The following is an 18193-nucleotide window of genomic DNA, read 5'->3' as shown; positions in this document are numbered from 1 at the left end:
AATGTGATATATCTTTTTAAATTATCAGATGGCTTCTGAACATGACTCCGCACAAGACGTTTAGACTATAATAGGCTACGTATTTATTGACTTTGTTAGGGGTTAACAGTTTAGGACCCAAGGACCAGATGTTTGAAAGAAGACCCGGAGACAGAATTATAACAAAAATTGGAAGAAAAGTTTTACTGAAGATAGTTTGCAGTTTCATCAGCAGAAGTCAGCTTCAAGACTCACACAGGAGGGGCGGATCTAGAAAAATATTTATGGGGTGGCGAGAGGGGGGCAGGAATTTTTGAGGGGTGGCAACATATGGCAGAAGTATATATACTGAATTTAAATCGCAGTTAAATTGGCCATAACCTTTAATTCGATGCTGCCAATAGGGATGGGTATCGTTAAGGTTTTAACGGTATTACTACTCTTACCAATACTCCTTATCGATCCGGTACTTTAACGGTATTCTTATCGGTTCTTTTTGTTATATAAAAAAAAGGGGGAAAAAACTATTATGAACACAATATTGCTTTATATTTTGAAATGCAAAATAAATATCTATTGCAAAAGAAAAAGCAATGCTTTAACAAAACAAATAAAACATGCATGTTATGCAGAAGGGTGCAGGCTTTTGTGTTTTATATTCAGAAGACATAGGACACCAAAAACAAAGTACAAACACATGGTCAAACAAAAAAAGTAAACAATTAAACAAATATACAAATTATATACCCAGTGCTTTAATTTCAGTAATGTCGGCATTACTGTTCAGGAGTAATATGGGCTAAAAAGACATCTAATAAAGTCAGATTTAAAATAACACTGCATAGGTTATCATAGATTAAAGTTAAAAAAGCCAAAATTATTCATTCAAGAGCTGCGACTGATTTTCTCTTTGCCTTTTGTTGTTTGGTTCACATTAATGGAGCAATCGTCAGCAGGTTTATTAGACTGCTGCCCCTTTAAGACCAAATGCAGATCTAATCATTATTACGCATCATATTTTCTCCCAACTATTAACGCCCATTTAAGACATAAACTGTATTTAAGTGAATAAACTGTTTAAGTGAATCTCCAAGACAGCCATTTTGACATATTTGATCGTTTAGATGTGCACACGAAGCCCAAAATATATACGTTGCTTGTCTCGGTTGTTGAACTTTTCTATTGTAAAACAGTCAAATATAAAACAAAAAATTCTACTTACATTTTACCAGGCATTCGTTAACTTATTTAAAGCGGGGCTCAGTAGTTTCGGGATTTCTTCGCTGTATTCTCACTTTTTGCTCGCAGGTTTCTCTCTAGAGCTCCCCCCACAGCTTCGGAATAGATATTTGACAACACTGTTGTAAAAACTCGTTGGTGATTCTCAAACACCAGAGGCTAGTAGATCAACGACATCAAAGCAGATGGGACATTCTTTAAAACGTCTTCTTCATTCGGGTTCGAACAGCGTGAGGGAGCGCAATAATGACAGCATTTTAGCAGATTTCTTTTGGCCGTAAAGCAATTGTTTACATCGCGAGACCTGATATCACGCGATACTTCCTGACGCGGTGGCCCGCCGGCTCAAAGTTGCAAGTGCGGATTTTCCGCTCACGGGCACCAGGGGGGTGCGAAATGACCACCATTCAACCCGAAATAAGTAATATAACCATTCCAATGACTCCGAAGCTGTTCAGTTAAGGTAAAAAAGTTACTTAGTTCACCTTTAATCATTTTGACATTGATGAGCTAGACCGCTGAACTTTTATTCTTCCTAACAACAAACAGAGCGTTGCGTAATGTAGTGCATCAGAGCAGCATCAATAATAATATCAAGTGAATCTCTTATTTGCATCTTAAGTTTATTGCCAATAATAATGACAGGTTTGCGAACGTGAACTCGAGCTCGCGCAAAACACATCTTCAGCACAGCGACTCATTTAAACGCCTCTGATTGGCCGATGTGATCAACAGACATGTCTGTGATTGGCTACAATGCTCAACGCTGCAAAAGCACGTCAAAAGCCTTCAATGCAAAGGGAAAAATATAAATAAAATAAAAATGTAATATGCACTGTTCATGATTAGGTAATCGCGGCCGCTGTAATCTTATTCACATTTGTTTTTCTGATTAATTGCTTTGCTCTGTGAGAAAGACAATTGAACAACATATTCGGGGCTTTACTAAAAACATTCGGGGCTTAAGCCCTTAGCCCAGCCCTAGCGCTGACCCTCAATATTTTAGATTTTTTATTAAGCTGTTCTTGTCTTTACTAAAATCAAAATTAGGCTAATCAAAGGGAAGTGCTCTTACAAATCACGAGGGAGTAACGTTACGTAATAGACTCGCTATTTTTGCTGATGCTGAATCGTCTTTAGCATACAATACATTCATTACAAATGTAACTTTAAGTTAAACGTGTGTTTAAACTACACCTGGGGAAACTCACTTCACCTTCAGAGGCTCTGTCAGGGGCAGCTCAGTCTAGTCGGGTTGCAGGACCACCGCACCGCAGCAGACTTGCTGTGTGTGTGTGAGCCAGACTGAGCGAACGCCGCTCTGCACATTTGAATCAGGGACGTAACTATTTGAGAGGCAGGGGCGAATAATACATTTAAAAATCAAAATTAAATTGTTCACTTTTGGTAAATGTATTGGACATAGTGGTGGGTTGTTTTTGTAAGTACAATTTTTGGATCAAAGTTAGGGGGGGCAGCTGGGGGGGCAAGGCTCTAGAGTGGGGGGGCACCTGCCCCCCCCTGCCCCCCTGTAGATCCGCCCATGGCCGCCCCGCTTACAGCTACAATGAATGATCACAGCTGTTATACCATTTCCAAGGTCTAAGCTACGTCACACTGCGTGACATGGAGGCGCTGGTGCCATCACTCGCATTTCCCTATCAACTTAAACAATTTTAAACAACTTAAAATACTCCATCATTTCTGGTCATACAGAAAATAATAATACATCAGTCGCAACTACTTTTATTTGTGTAAGCTCACAACAACAAGAAAACGTTGTGCTTTTGTAAAATAAAATAAAACGAACAGTGCGCGCTTTCCGGGTCCGTGTACTTTTTGATAATTTCATGTCCTGTTTGGAATGGAATAACGAGAAATGAAAACCAGCTCGTTTATTGAGAAAAATGAGATTTTGGCTCGATTTTTCATTTTTCGTTTGTGGTTTACAAATCGGTTTATGGGTTTGATATTTCATTTGCACACGTGGGCGGCGCTGAAACGCCCCTTTCATCTGATTGGTCAAAACGCTCCACCTTCAGTAAGCTACGAGCTTTTCTTTCTGTCAGGCAGAATAAGAGTCAGTACGAGTGCGGCACTATAAAATAATGCACTATTATAATTATAATAGCTATTAACTATTATAATAGCGGCACTATTTAATGCACTATAAAATAATGTCTGAAACCACCACTCACTGTTAACTACGCACAATATTTGAAGCAGAAATATGTTGCTGGTCACGTAACTAGCATGATGTATTTCCCATTGATAAATACAGTGCAAATAGTTCCGTCTCTTTGGATAAAAGGGAAGTGGAAATAGGCTGAACTGTACCATGATAATATGTCCGTAACATGAACCACTCTCGTCTTTTTATTTACATCAAAAGGCAGGTAGGCGTGTGTGACATATGTAGGCTATAAATAATTTTGAAAATTTTATAGAAATAAAGTTTATATTTAAGAATGTAAGTATGTGTAGCCTCACATGAAAAGAAAGAGACAGAAAAGAGAGAAGCTAGAATCAGTGAACGTACATTAATACTGACAAAATGACCAGGTTTGGGATTAATTAAAATCATGTCGGTTGAAGAGCACGGCATACCTTTAAAATGTTATTAGTTTTATTATACAATTTTATTACATACTGAATTGGTCGATGTTTCTCTGAGTTTTCTTTATTATGTTGGCTTAAGAAAGCCATCATATTTAAACATTATTATTATTATTATTATTATTATTATTATTATTTATTATTATTATGAGAAATTGACTCGCCTAGAACTTTAATGCTTCACCAAACTCAGCTCAGACCTTAAGACTGGTCTGACTCGCTTATATTTTTTCTAACTGGTCAGACTTACTTTCCCAAAAAATCCATTGGCTTTAACTGAGCAATGAAGGTCGTAATAATTCATGTTTGTCCAACTGGAACTTTTATTTGTCATTATTTGTCATTTATTTGTTTATTAAAGTGCACTCAAGTCCACAATGGTTTCTTTCACCCAAATGTCTGTTCCCTCAAATAGTGCTATATTTAAAGTTTTTTGTCTTTAAGCTAGTGTGCTCCAAAACAATGACAAAATTCGCATTTAGAAGACCAAACCCAACGTTGAAAATGAAAATCAGTTTCAAGTACAGTAAAATCAAGCAAAGATTACAGATACTCAAAAAGTGTACAGTACTCAAGTAAATGTACTTTGTTACTGTCCACCTCTGGATGTTTTACACAACAAGCATATATTCCCATTGGGTTGTTGGGTTTTCATGTTTAATGGGAACTTTAGACATAATGATTTTTATACTGTACAAACTGTGTTATCCCCTAACTCTAATGTAACAGTTATGGGTAGGTCATCTACGGACATCTAATGTTACGGACATATTATCATGGTACAGTTCAGCCTATTATTGACTTTTATCCAAAGAGATATTTGAACTATTTGCACTGTATTTATCAATGGGAAATACATCATGCTAAACTAATCTGTCTGTCATATACTGTGGCTCACATCAAGCAAAAGCTTGCAAGAAGCAGCAGCACGAATTACGTGACCAGCAACATATTTCTGCTTCAAATATTGTGCGTAGTTAACAGTGAGTGGTGGTTTCAGACATTATTTTATTAAAGTGCATTTGTCAGTGCCGCACTCGTAATAATAATTCGTTACATTTATATAGCGCTTTACATATGGAAGGGGGGAATCTCCTCAACCACCACCAATGTGCAGCATCCACTTGGATGATGCGACGGCAGCCATATTGCGCCAGAACGCCCACCACACCCCAGCTTACTGGTGGAGAGGAGACAGTGATGAAGCCAATCAGTGTATGGGGATGATTAGGAGGCCATGATGGACAGAGGCCAAGGGGCAGATTTGGCCAGGATGCCGGGGTTACACCCCTACTCTTTTTCGAAGGACATCCTGGGATTTTTAATGACCACAGAGAGTCAGGACCTCGGTTTTACGTCTCATCCGAAGGACGGTGCTCTTTTGGCAGTATAGTGTCCCCGTCACTATACTGGGGCATTAGGACCCACACAGACCACAGGGTGAGCACCCCCTGCTGGCCTTGCTAACACCTCTTCCAGCAGCAACCTAGTTTTCCCAGGAGGTCTCCCATCCAGGTACTAACCAGGCTCAGCCCTGCTTAGCTTCAGTGGGCAACCAGTCTTGGGCTACAGGGTGATATGGCTGCTGCATGGCGTACTGACTCTTATGCTGCCTTCATGTGCTCTGGAAAAGATGATATTTTCCACTTGTAAACTGGTATTTACCAGTGTGTTGTGTTCAAGTGCTTTTGTTGTCGTAATGTAGAGTGCCCGCAAGGTCTGTGTCAGTAGAGTATCTTTTTTATCTTTACAAAAAAAAAAAAAAAAAAAAAAAAAAAAACGTAAATGTGGTGCTTTCTGATGATTAAAACATAATTAATAATAAAAAATAATAAAACGACATAAAATTATTAAATATGAACCAAGGAAATTGCAGCGAAGTTGAAAATTGAGTGTTAACGCATTATATTACAATTGTTAATGACACAACATTGTATTGGCTACAAAAACTATCTGCTAACAGTATTCACGACTCTTGCGTTGCTCTCCGCCATTTTGAAAAGGTCAAAGGTTATTTCATCTCGGCAACTCCAGAGCCTCTGGGCAACTCGTGCATCAAAATATTCTACGAGTTGCCCAGTGGAAAATACCACATGAGGGGGTGTTCATGTGCATTTTACATGTCGGCTTTTGGTATTTACCATAATTACCATAGCACGTGAAGGCACCTTTATTCTGCCTGACAGAAAGAAAAGCTAGTAGCTTACTGAAGGCGGAGCGTTTTGACCAATCAGATGAAAGGGGCGTTTCAGCGCCGCCCACGTGTGCAAATGAAAGATCGAACCCATAAACCGATTTGTAAACCACAAACGAAAAATGATACATCGAGCCAAAATCTCATTTTTCGTTTTTTAAACGAAACTAAAAAACGAATAAACGAGCTGGTTTTCATTTCTCGTTATTCCATTCCAAACAGGAAATGAAATGATCAAAAAGTACACGGACCTATACGGATTCAAACAAGCCTATTTATTCGTTTTTTTGCCGTGAACTAAAAAACGAAAAATCAAGCCGAAATCTCGTTTTTTTTTTTTTTTTTTTTTGAAAAAACGAATAAGGGGCCGTTTTCTCGTTTCATTTCAAATTGGAAAACAAACTATATCAAAACGTACACGGACCCAGCTGGAGACCTCGTGGCTCCGTCGTGACCGAGTCTCGACATACGAGTGTTTACTCTCATCTTTAAAAAAAAACTAAAAAAAACTAAAAATGACAAAGAATAATATAATAACCCTTTATGAATATCGATCAAGCCAGATGCTATTTTGTAATAACTCTCATTTACACGAACCCTACTGTATTATTTTGAAGTTTAAAGTGAAAAACCTAGGTCTATTCCCAATAAAAGCAGATAGATCAGCAGTGAATCAGTCTCAAAACTTCAGATCAGATTATAGATTTCACATTTATATTCAGATCTGAACCGTTACAAACTTACAGAACACAAAATATTGTCAAGTTTGATTTGTTTTTAGCATGCGAGTAAATCATGTATGCATGTAAAATATAATATAAAAAATAAGAATAAGTTTACATCCACATTTATTCACAGAGCAGCAAATGTTTTTATCCAACTCAACTTAGATAAAGTTACAGTTCTGAATTTGGAGTGTTTCATTACATTACAGAACAAAAGCAGAAGTACAGAACAGTGCAGAAAATAAGTGTTTTCTACTATAAATAGTTTAAACATCCATGAAAAGTGCCTTAATAGATACAATTAAGTCAGTTAAGTTTTCACAGAAGAGGTAAGTCCATTTAAAAATTACAATGGTTGAGGTCAATCAATAAAATGCATTATTTCTGCAATTAAAGCATCACAATAATCCTGTACAGACACTCAGCATGACAGCATATAGGGTATTTACAAAAACACAAAGCATCAACATTCATCAGTTGCACTTTTGCTTATATAGGCTAAAGAACATCCTCTGAATTATGCGCACATCAGTCAGAGAATCATTAAGCATGGTGCATTACCTTTACAGTATGAGACATTTCTCATTAGGTCAGTTCTTGATCAATAATGAGTGTGAAGTGTTTTTAGAGGCAAGTAACATAATAATATATATATATATTTTTTTATTTTATTTATTTAATATGGACATAGCAATAACATTGGACGAACCAGATGCATTGTGTAAAGTGTTATAGCACATGTGCTAATTTTCAACACCTGTATATATTTATGTTTTATAATTATATATTCTACAGGGCTTGACATCTTTTTTGCTCACCAGCCTCAGCATTTTCACTGGCCACAATTTACCATGGGGGAAAAACGCACGGATCCATTATATTGTTAGACATCGGTTTTCTTTCTCAACTGTTTATGTTCACTTAAATCATAAGTGACTGTTTACGTGAATACACACTTTATTTTGTGTGTATTTGACTGTTTAAGCGCAATAAGCAGTGAAAAAGAACTTAATTTAGAGGCAAGTAACATAATAATATATTAGTGGCTTTCCCTCCCACTTTCCAAGATGGCTGCATGTCTTTCTGTCTGCTCTTTGTCTGTCCATTTTTAACTTTTTTAAAGGTTTTTAGTGCACCTTTCACTGAAATAATCCAGACAGTGCCTTCATTTAATCTTAACTAAGTTTTTGTAGTCATGGATATTCTATTTTTGTTATTTTTGTGAGCTCTTGGCCTATTATTTGGTTTGAGGCCTATCTTCATGCTACAGCCCAGGGATCTGTTGCAGTGTGGCTTGTCTTCAGCCTAGATCTGTGACAGGTTCTTGAAACAGGATTTACAGCAAGATAACAACATCTATCTCCAGCTGCATTGTGGTTCGCTTCTAGCACACACTAAAGCCTATGCTATCTGGCTACAGCTATTCTGAGAGGTTCTCGGCCTACTCCATCTGGTCTGAGGCCTACCTGCTTGTTTTCGAGAGGATCTCGGCCTACTCCACCTGGTCTGAGGCCTACCTGCTTGTTTTCGAGAGGATCTCGGCCTATTCCACCTGGTCTGAGGCCTACCTGCTTGCTTTCGAGAGGATCTCGGCCTACTCCACCTGGTCTGAGGCCTACCTGCTTGTTTTCGAGAGGATCTCGGCCTACTCCACCTGGTCTGAGGCCTACATGGACCTGCTGCAGTGTGGCTTGCCTTCAGCCTAGATCTGTGGCAGGGGTTTTCGAATCAGGATTTACATCAAGATACATCAAGGCTTATTTCCAGCACACATTGAAGCCTGTGCTACACTACTAAAGTTTCTGAATCATGCTTTTCTTTATAAAAATCTTACTGGTTCTCTGGATTTTGTCATTCACCTTTTTGCTGCACGTACAGTATCAGGACCCCGGGCCTGCTGGTAAACGCACTCTAGGGTCTGCCACAGCATTTCACTGTCGGGGAACATTAGACTTCATTCTTCAATCGAGAGATGTCCTATCCTATTGGATTACTAAATCTGTTGGACTTTCTGTCACCCAGGTATTCCGAACCCTTCCATATTTTTCAATTATGCTACTGCAGGAACTGTTTGACTCTAACTTGTTACTGGCTTTGCCCTTTGTAAAAGACAAACAATCGATTTGTTCTGGTGTTGCTCTTAGACGCATGTTAATTATTCTCATGTTATTTATCTCTGGTAATGTTCATCCAAATCCTGGGCCAGCTAACTCAGTTACTGCCCAGCTGTCATTTGGTGAATTTTGTGACCGTAAATCATTGGGTTTTTTACATGTAAATATCTGCAGTCTGTTGAATTCTAGGCATTTTGACACTTTAAAAACATTGGTGCACACAGCTAATCCTGATGTTCTTGCTATCTCTGAATCCTGGCTTAAAAAAGGGAACACTGATCTTGACATCTTCATACCAGGCTATAATGTGTTTCGTCAGGACAGAGCTACCAGGGGTGGTGGTGTAGCTATGTATGTTAAAGATCATCTGCAATGTACTGTTGTTCTTTCTAAGTCAGTTCCTAAACAACTTGAACTACTGGTACTAAAGCTTAGGCTTTCAACCACTTTCTCTATCTCTGTTGCTGTTTGCTATAGAGCACCTTCAGCTCCAGTTTCTGCACTCACAGCCTTTAGTCAATTCCTAGCTCCATACATATCCTCTGAGTTTGTCCTTATGGGTGATCTGAACTGGGATATGATCAATCCCCCAGATACAGTTTTGCAACAGTTTGATGCTCTAAACCTTACTCAGATGATATCTGAGCCCACCAGACTTAATCCTAAATCTTCCTCATCATCCACTCTGATTGACCTCCTTTTGACTAACAATCCATCTAACTATCAAGCTGGAGTTTTCAGTCAAATAAGTGATCATTGCGCTATTGCATGTGTACGCTCTGGCCTTTCATTCAAAAGGCCCCCAGTAATTGTAACCAAGCGCTCTTTGAAAAAACTGGACATGCAAGCTTTTCTCCAAGATGTTGCGGCCGTGTCCTGGGACAGAATTAATTCCTTCCACCTCTTGGAAGAGGCATGGTCTTTTTTTAAAAACACTTTCAGTCTGATTATGAGTAAGCATGCCCCTCTGAAAAAAATTAGAATAAAAAATCGATATAGTCCCTGGTTTTCCAATGACCTGGCTGAGATTATTCATCATAAAAATGCTCTCTGGAGAAAAGCCCGCTCTACCCAAACTCCAGTTGACTGGCTGGCCTTCCGTCAATGCAGAAATAAAGCAACACAGGCTATCAGAAATGCCAAAATCTCGCATTTTAAAGAAAAACTCACCACATGTGGCACTGATGCTAGGGCATTCTGGAAAACAGTCAAGGTAATGGAAAATAAAGTTATTTCACCTCATTTACCAGTTTCTATGTTATTTAATGACATCATTATTACTGAGAAGTCTCGGATGGCCTCACTTCTAAACCATCACTTTATTAATGCAACTCATACAGTTTCAATGTCAAACCCTAATCTTGTCTCAATGGATACTTCAGTTACAACCTCAGCAGATGCCCAACTTTCTCCATCAAGCAACAATGGCTTCTCTTTTATGCCTCTTTCCACCTCTGAAGTCCAGGATGAACTCTCCAAGCTGAACACAAACAAATCTGCTGGCCTTGATGGTCTTGATCCCATGTTCTTAAAAGCAGCATCCCGCATTATTGCCGCTCCCGTCACAAGACTATTTAACATGTCCCTACAGCTCTCTGAGTTCCCTATTGATTGGAAATCAGCTATAATTTTTCCCCTCTTCAAAGGGGGTTCTGAATCTGATCCAAATTGTTATCGCCCAATTTCCATCCTACCATGCCTTGCCAAAGTTCTGGAGAAGCTCGTCCAAAAACAGTTAAATGATTTCCTGGATAAAAATCATATATTATTTGACATGCAATCTGGTTTTCGGACAGGACATGGGTGCATAACAGCCACCACAAAGGTCCTTGATGAGGTAATTACAGCATTAGACAGCAAACAGGTCTGTATTGCCACCTTTATAGACCTCGCCAAGGCCTTTGACTCTGTCGACCATAGGATCCTCTTACATAAGCTTTCCAGTATTGGTCTGTCCTCCTCTAGCTGTGTTTGGTTTGCCAATTATCTCACCAACCGTGCCCAGCAATTGAAGGTTGAAAACATTATGTCAGACCCACTTAATATCTCTAAAGGTGTGCCTCAAGGCTCCATCCTGGGCCCAACCCTTTTTTCTATCTACATCAATGATATAGCCAGAGCTGCTGGCACCTCCAGGATTCATCTTTATGCGGATGATACCATTTTGTACTCAGTTGGTTCCTCTCCCAATTCTGCGGCTTCCAGTCTTAAACTCAGTTTCACCTCTATAGAGCAGTTCTTTGACAATCTCCACCTCCGTATTAACACCAGTAAGACAAAATGTATCATTTTTAGCCGAAAACCAGTCATCGAGACTCCACTTACAATCACCTGCATGAACGGTATGGCTCTGGAGTATGTCAAAAAATATAAATATCTAGGTATCTGGTTGGATTCATCCCTGTCATTCATTACACACATCAATAACCTTCAAACAAAAGTCAAAGCTAGACTAGCCTTTCTTTTCCGCAATAAAGCTTCCTTTACTCATGCTACCAAATGCACCCTCGTTAAGATGACAGTACTGCCAATTTTGGACTATGGCGATATTATCTACAGAATGGCACCAAATACAGCCCTAAAAAAACTTGACACACTCTATCATTCAGCCATCCGTTTTGCCACTAATGCACCCTTTCACACTCATCACTGTGACCTGTATAAACTGGTGGGCTGGCCCTCCCTTCATACCCGGCGGCTCCATCATTGGTTTCTCTTCATATACAAGACAATCCTGGGCAAGACACCTCTCTATTTGTCATCTCTTCTTCATGCTGCTCATAACGCCTATCACACAAGATCAAGTAATTTGATTAAATTTAGTACCCCCCCTACTTCTACTATCTTTGGACGTAATGCCTTCCGCTTTGCAGCAGTACACGACTGGAACATACTACAAAATACCCTGAAACTTACATCTCTGATCCCAATCTTCACCTTTAAGCAAAACCTCCAAAATTACATAGTTGACTCTTGTTCCTGCTGACAATTATGAACCATATTTATACACACATATTTAAGCACTTTATTCTTTTCTTTTTCTCTTTTCTTTGTTGTCTACCTTTTTTAATTCAATTGCTTGTTCTATGTGTGTCATGTGTTTGACTATGTACAGTTGTACAGTATGTTCCTATTTATTCCTGTAGCCTCTTGGCCAGGTCATGTTTGTAAATGAGAAGTGGTTCTCAAACAGTTTACCTGGATAAATAAAGGTTAAATAAAAAAAAAATTTAGTACAGAGAGGCTGCTTTATGTGCACGCACTTTGGGTGTGAGTAAAAATCTGCAGGAGTGAGTCAAATTATGCACAACACACAATCCCACGCCACGATTTTAAGCCCTGTAACAGCAACATTATTAATCCGGAATAAATGAAACGAGTGAGTGAGGAGAGACGGGTTTGTGTGTAACTCGCTGTTGGAGAGATGAGAGAGATGAGAAAGCGCAGCTAGTACTGTGTATCTGTTCTGCAGGAAATGAGTATGGGACGTGTTTCAGATATTTCAGTATCTATAAGTATCAAAAAATGTATATGCAATTAGTTTATTTCAGATTCCTTTTTAAAAGACTACAATTGAAATATATGGTTGAATTTTATATATAATACATTTGTTATATTTGTGTAAAAATTTGTTTTATTCAATTAAAGCAATAAGCCCCAAGAAACTTATTTAGCTATTTCACAGGTGTACATTTATAATGTACAAAACAGCTTTGAATGTGGCTCAACCAATCAGAATCAAGGACCAGAACTATCCATTGTTGGCAATCTGTAGTTGATCATCTACAGAGTCTGTGGTTCTGGTGCTCTTGATGGTCAGAGCTCCAGTCTTACCGTCCAGCTCCTGTCTCTGAATCTCCCATCAGCACCATCATGTCTTCTTACAGGTCTTACTGGCTGCTCTACTGATTCTTGCAATGATGTTTATACATCCACTTTACACATTGTTCATTATGTGAGTTGAGAGGGACAGATTCTCACTTGCTCACTGTCTTCGTTTCTTCTGATTCATCTACAAACGAGGCAGGGCCGGAGTACCTATATTAAAATAATGTAATTAAAACCTCAGTATATAAGTCTGCAATTGTGCACTATTCTCAACAGCCTTGTAATTCATTGTAACTAATGTGATCACGTTTGCTTATTCACACACTGTGGTACAACAGCTTACCTCTGACCTTCTGAAGTGAGAGCATCAGTCTCTTGCATGCTATAACTGGATCCTGGCTCTGCTACTGAGACGAAATGAAATTTAAAAAATTGGTTAAATTTCTCACCACAAATCTCCCCTTTTTGCAAAGCTTTCTGATCAAATCAAGTGAGTTTCATTTAAGGTAGTGCTGAATCATCTGGTAGCATTAATTATCTCAGGGCATTTTCATTGAGAAGGTGTACACCATGCTCTTCATTAATAGTAATACTTCTAATTCTTATATTCACTCAATGACAATCCTACTTGCCCATTCTGGTGTGTTGGGCTCATTGGTGATGTTACTGGGCCTGACTCTTTACTGCTAGGAAACTGGACTAGAGGCTTCTGCTGCTGAAGAGCTTCAAGAAAAAGTCTGATACATAAACACAAACGGTGGTTTGCCGGCAACATTGTTTTGCTCGGCCACTAGCAGCTTCCATTGCTCCTAACTAGCTTAAAAATGTTAGCTAACCAGCCGTCTCATCGTCTTTATTTTTTGTAACTCTTGTTGGTTTTGAGGAAAAGGGTAAGCGTCAGTTTCTAGAGTTTTCTTTTCTTTTATTCTGGCTTTTTCAGCGCCGTCTTTGCGCTTTCTACTATACATTTTTTCTCTCTTATTTTTTGCTCGCATATCTCCAACAACTGACTTTTTTTTTTAGCAAGGTCACATGGTGCCCCTGTCAGTGGCGTCAAAAGATAATTACGTCATCATTAACCTGCATGCCATGACAACACCTTAAAAAAAAATAGACCGGCACCAGGTGCTTAGCCAAGTCGGACCTGATAGGAGGCCAGAATTCAATTAAACACTTTGTCCATGAAAAATGAGGGAAAAGTCCATATTTTACTCTATACACATAAACCAACTTCTTTTTGTTTCCTTAAGCACAGGAAGCTCAGTATTATCTGAAGGAAACACTCACCAGGATCCTGCGTCTTCTCTGTTTGACAGCAGATATACCGCCTCAATGTCGTGAACAAATCTGTGAATGAAGGTAAAACACTGAACAATAACAACAGAGTAAAAATAGGGGGTGCAGCAAGGCTGAGGATTAGTGTACGGTATGCAGACTTATGCAAAAGAAAGCTCTTCAGGGTGATACATCTAGCTTGTCTAGAAATTATCTAGCTTACTATGCAGCTACTTGCCATATTAGAGCTGCACGATTAATAAGTAAAATATCATGATCTCGATTCAAACACCCACACAATATTATTCCTAAACGACAACGATTCTACTATACATGTCTATTAAAACTTTGACATGTGCGATCACAGCGAACATTCAAATCTGCATTCGCTGAGCTAGAGAGAGTAGCTGTCATATAAAATTATGAAACAGTGTATTTGTATCATTATTTCTGTCACAGTAATTCAAATTATCAGAGAAGCACTGGGATAAAAGTTTGTAGTTCGGATATAAACAACACTGATGCAAACGGGAAGCTTTTTGAAAGTACACAATGAAAGCAAATAGTAAACTGATGCCCTGTGCTATTCCTAAAGTACTCCAGCGCTTCTGACAAGAACAAATGGATTTGCAAATAGTTTGCTTTGCCGCATAACTAATACATAACTATTTTAAGAGGTGGCTAATTCATATGAATTCATACTTGAATTAAATGAAAACAAATGATTTTTAGAATTAAGTCATTAAGGAGGACCACACCTAACCCTGTACTTAAACTTACCCATCACTGGGGTTTAATAAGGTCTTGCAAAAACGTACAAATGAGATATGAATTAGCCACCGATTCACCAAAAAGTAAAATAGATACAAATTGCTGTGAGATTGTGTTGCCATGACACACGAGAATGAATCAAGCATGATTGAGCTTGTTTACTATGCCTGTTGTGTGCGTTGAATGTTTATATGTGAATAAAAGCCTAAATTAAATCTGTTCATCATATAAAGTGATTGAGTCTCTTCAAAGAAATTGGACTAAACCACTCAATTCATATGGATTAGTTTTACATTCTCTTTAAGCCCTTTTTGAAGCGTTAAGTGGTAGTTGCATGGATATTCTTTCATAATAAAGCATTATTACAATAATCACAACTAATAAAAACAGTTCACACCATGTGCATTTCTGTTACTCACCTTTCCTGTATAGAATGCCCGCAGCCAAACACCCAACCGTCATAATCACCATAAGTACTAGAGCGATTGACATCCAAACTACACACAATAGGGATTTTGTAGCATCTAAAAGAAATGAACTGAAATTAGTTCTCAACTACTTCTCATACTGGCACAAATGCAATGAGGATCTAATTTACGAGGATCTCATTTACCTGCATCTTATTCAAAGAAAATATACTAAATAGAATAGTAAAACGAATACAGTCATACCACTGACAGTAACGCTGAATCTCCTGCATTTGGTCCAAGTGTTATTGCTGATCTGTAGTATATAAATGCCGGAGTGTTCAGGTCTGATGTTTCTGATGGTCAGAGATCCGCTCAGTTTGTCCACCTTCACTATATTATTAAATATATCACTGTCACCGGGATCTAATGAGATCTCCAGAGTTTCTCCGTAAATTTTAGCGATGGCAGTCGCATCGCTTTGACACGGGTTGTGATGAACTGGATTGCCTTTTGTGGCCTTTGCAAACCTCCACAGCATCAGATCATCTTTCTGTAGTTTAATATCAGTGTTCAGAGTGACAGACTTCCCCTCCATCGCCGACACTGCCTTTATTTGATCTGCGTCTGGATCAAACACACCTGGAAAAGTTTCATAGTTGATTATTTGCACTGGAATACATCATAATAATGTACATAGGGGAGACCGGGGCATGTTGTCACATTTTTTAAGCTCTCATAGAACCATTTCCACTCTTATTAATTGGGTAAAAAATATGCAGTTCAGTCTGACCCTATAGCAGGGTTTAAAAACATAGACATATCTGTATTTAAAATGCTTTATAGGATACTAGGTCTTGTAATTAATAAATGTATAAAGGTATATTATACAAAACACATGTGACAACTTTCCCCTGGTCACATTTGCATAATAATTTCAAACCACATTTGTGTAATCTGACCACCTAACTATTACAATGTGGTCCAAAAACTCCCAAACTGTGGGTTTCTTAACTTGCTGGTAGGTCACATGAAGAGAGAGAGAGAGAGAGAGAGAGAGAGAGAGAGAGAGAGAGAGAGAGAGAGAGAGAGAGAGAGAGAGAGTAAAGGCCAGACAGGGAGAAGGAAATACACGACCCTGGAGAGAGACATTTCACAACAGGACAACAGCAGGAATCAGGCTGATCCTGACGAGACCTTCCATCACATACGGATTAAATCTTCACTATTATAAAGTTACAATGGAACGACGAAGCGGGTGAGATCATTCTGTTTATATTATCACTGTTTTCTTTCATTATTTATGCTGTTGTTGTTTTTGTAATCACTGAGAGTTTCTAGTCATGTATGTTAGTTGACTGTAACTGTAAGAGAACTACATAATCATCTTACATCTTTATATTTTGACCCGCTTAAACTCTTACTCATTTCAAAAACTATAATAAACTGCTTATTAACAGAAAAATAATCAATGTGTTGAAACTGCTGGTAAATATACTCATTATTGCGCTACTCACCAGTTACAGTCACATTGAATTTCTTCGAGGATTTACTCGTGCTGAACATGTCCACTTGATAAAGTCCCGAGTGGTTGGTTCTGATGTTCCTGATGGTCAGAGATCCAGATTCAAAGTCCAGATCCAGTCTGTCCCTGAATCTCCCATCAGGACCGTCTTCTGTTGACAATTTTTGGTCTTTGATGTTAGCAATGATAGCGTTTTCAAACATCCACAGTATCTTATTGGAGTTTTGTATTTGATTAAGACAAGTGTTTAGAGTGACAGAATCTCCCTCCTTCGCTGATACTGACTTCACTCCATCCATCGCAAAACCAAGCACACCTAAAGAATAAATATACACAGTTAATCACATATTAAACTCACTGTAAGCACGCAAGCTCACTGAATTTTATATAATAAACTAAAAGGGCGAAAATGTGTAAAACTAACTGAACAAAATACATAATCAAAATTTGACCAAAAAAGCCTTTGTAATAAAGGTAACGAATATACACAAAATGCATATTCAAAGATTTGGTTACACTTTATTTTAAGATGCATTTGTTACACTGTAATTATACATTTAAGTACTGAGTAATATTCTGTATCCTAACTACATATAGGCAACTAGGGTTAGGATTAGGGTTTGGTTTAGTTGCATTTAATCATGGATAATTTATAGTTATTAGCTAATGTAACTACAGGTAACAATGACACTGTAAAATAGTGTTATTTAAGTAGGTAAATAAAAGCGTGTATGCATTCACCACAATAATGCAAACTCAAATACACGGACAATCCAAGAAAACTACAACAATGGCGTCACGACGTTTACACGTTAAGAAACGCTTACGCACGATGACCACATGCAAATCGCACGAGGTGCATCGGAAACTATAAATGAATTATGTCGGTTCATTTATGAAATCCCGCCACTAAAACAAAGGCATTATGTTATGCAAACGTTCCACTTCCGGTTTCTAAAGCGTGAAAACGAAAGTGCTGAAAAATAAACAGAGTTCATGACTTACCTTCAGCAAAAATTAAGAGAATGGGGAAAATTAGGCTATTCATATTTTTGAACAAGACAGTAAAATTTGACTTCTATAAGGCGATTTTCATATAAATATGTGCCGTTTCTGATTGTTGAATGTCTCCGAGCCGCTCCCGCAATGATGAACGGTGATGATTACAGACTGAAAACCCCTCTGAAGAACGAAATAGAGAACGATTAAGGGATGATTTTCATAATGCAGAAAGAGAAATCAGTTCGTTTGTGTTTGAGGGAAAGGCGCTCAAAAACGTCTGGAAACAGCAGCATGTTATTAGGATATCGATTGGTTGGACAGCGCCGCCTAGAGAACGGAAATAAAGAAATCTTGTTAAGGTGGTTTGAGATATATCTTAGTCTTTCAAAGGTGCACAATACCGGGAACTGAACCATTGAACATCTAGTTACCACTTCCTCTTGTACCGCAGATGTTTCCAGTGTTTGTGCTAAAAATGACAGTTATGGTTTCAAATTTACATTCGGAGAATGTTTACA

The 18193-nt window shown here is 38.3% G+C and overlaps 1 protein-coding gene across 2 annotated transcripts; it reads right to left on the bottom strand.

Moving 5' to 3' along the window:
- Positions 1-6915: 6915 nt before the first annotated feature.
- On the bottom strand, positions 6916-18142 carry LOC311295899 (uncharacterized protein). 2 transcript variants are annotated; one of them, XM_084417451.1, is made up of 7 exons: positions 17679-18142; positions 16666-16989; positions 15413-15790; positions 15161-15265; positions 13983-14042; positions 13039-13102; positions 6916-12905 (listed from the first exon to the last, which is right to left on the bottom strand). In XM_084417451.1, the coding sequence occupies exons 1-7, from the start codon at positions 17719-17721 to the stop codon at positions 12845-12847; spliced, it is 1035 nt and encodes a 344-aa protein (XP_084273577.1). In that variant the 5' UTR covers positions 17722-18142; the 3' UTR covers positions 6916-12844. The 2 variants fall into 2 exon arrangements, with proteins under 2 accessions (XP_084273577.1, XP_084273578.1); XM_084417452.1 differs by having other exon boundaries at positions 13039-13099.
- Between the last annotated feature and the right edge of the window lie 51 nt (positions 18143-18193).

The sequence above is a fragment of the Rutilus rutilus genome (genome assembly GCF_951802725.1).
Source record: "Rutilus rutilus genome assembly, chromosome: 8".
Lineage (NCBI taxonomy): Eukaryota > Metazoa > Chordata > Actinopteri > Cypriniformes > Leuciscidae > Rutilus > Rutilus rutilus.
Note: the sequence above shows the minus strand (reverse complement) of the source record. Positions and strands in the feature narration are given on the sequence as shown.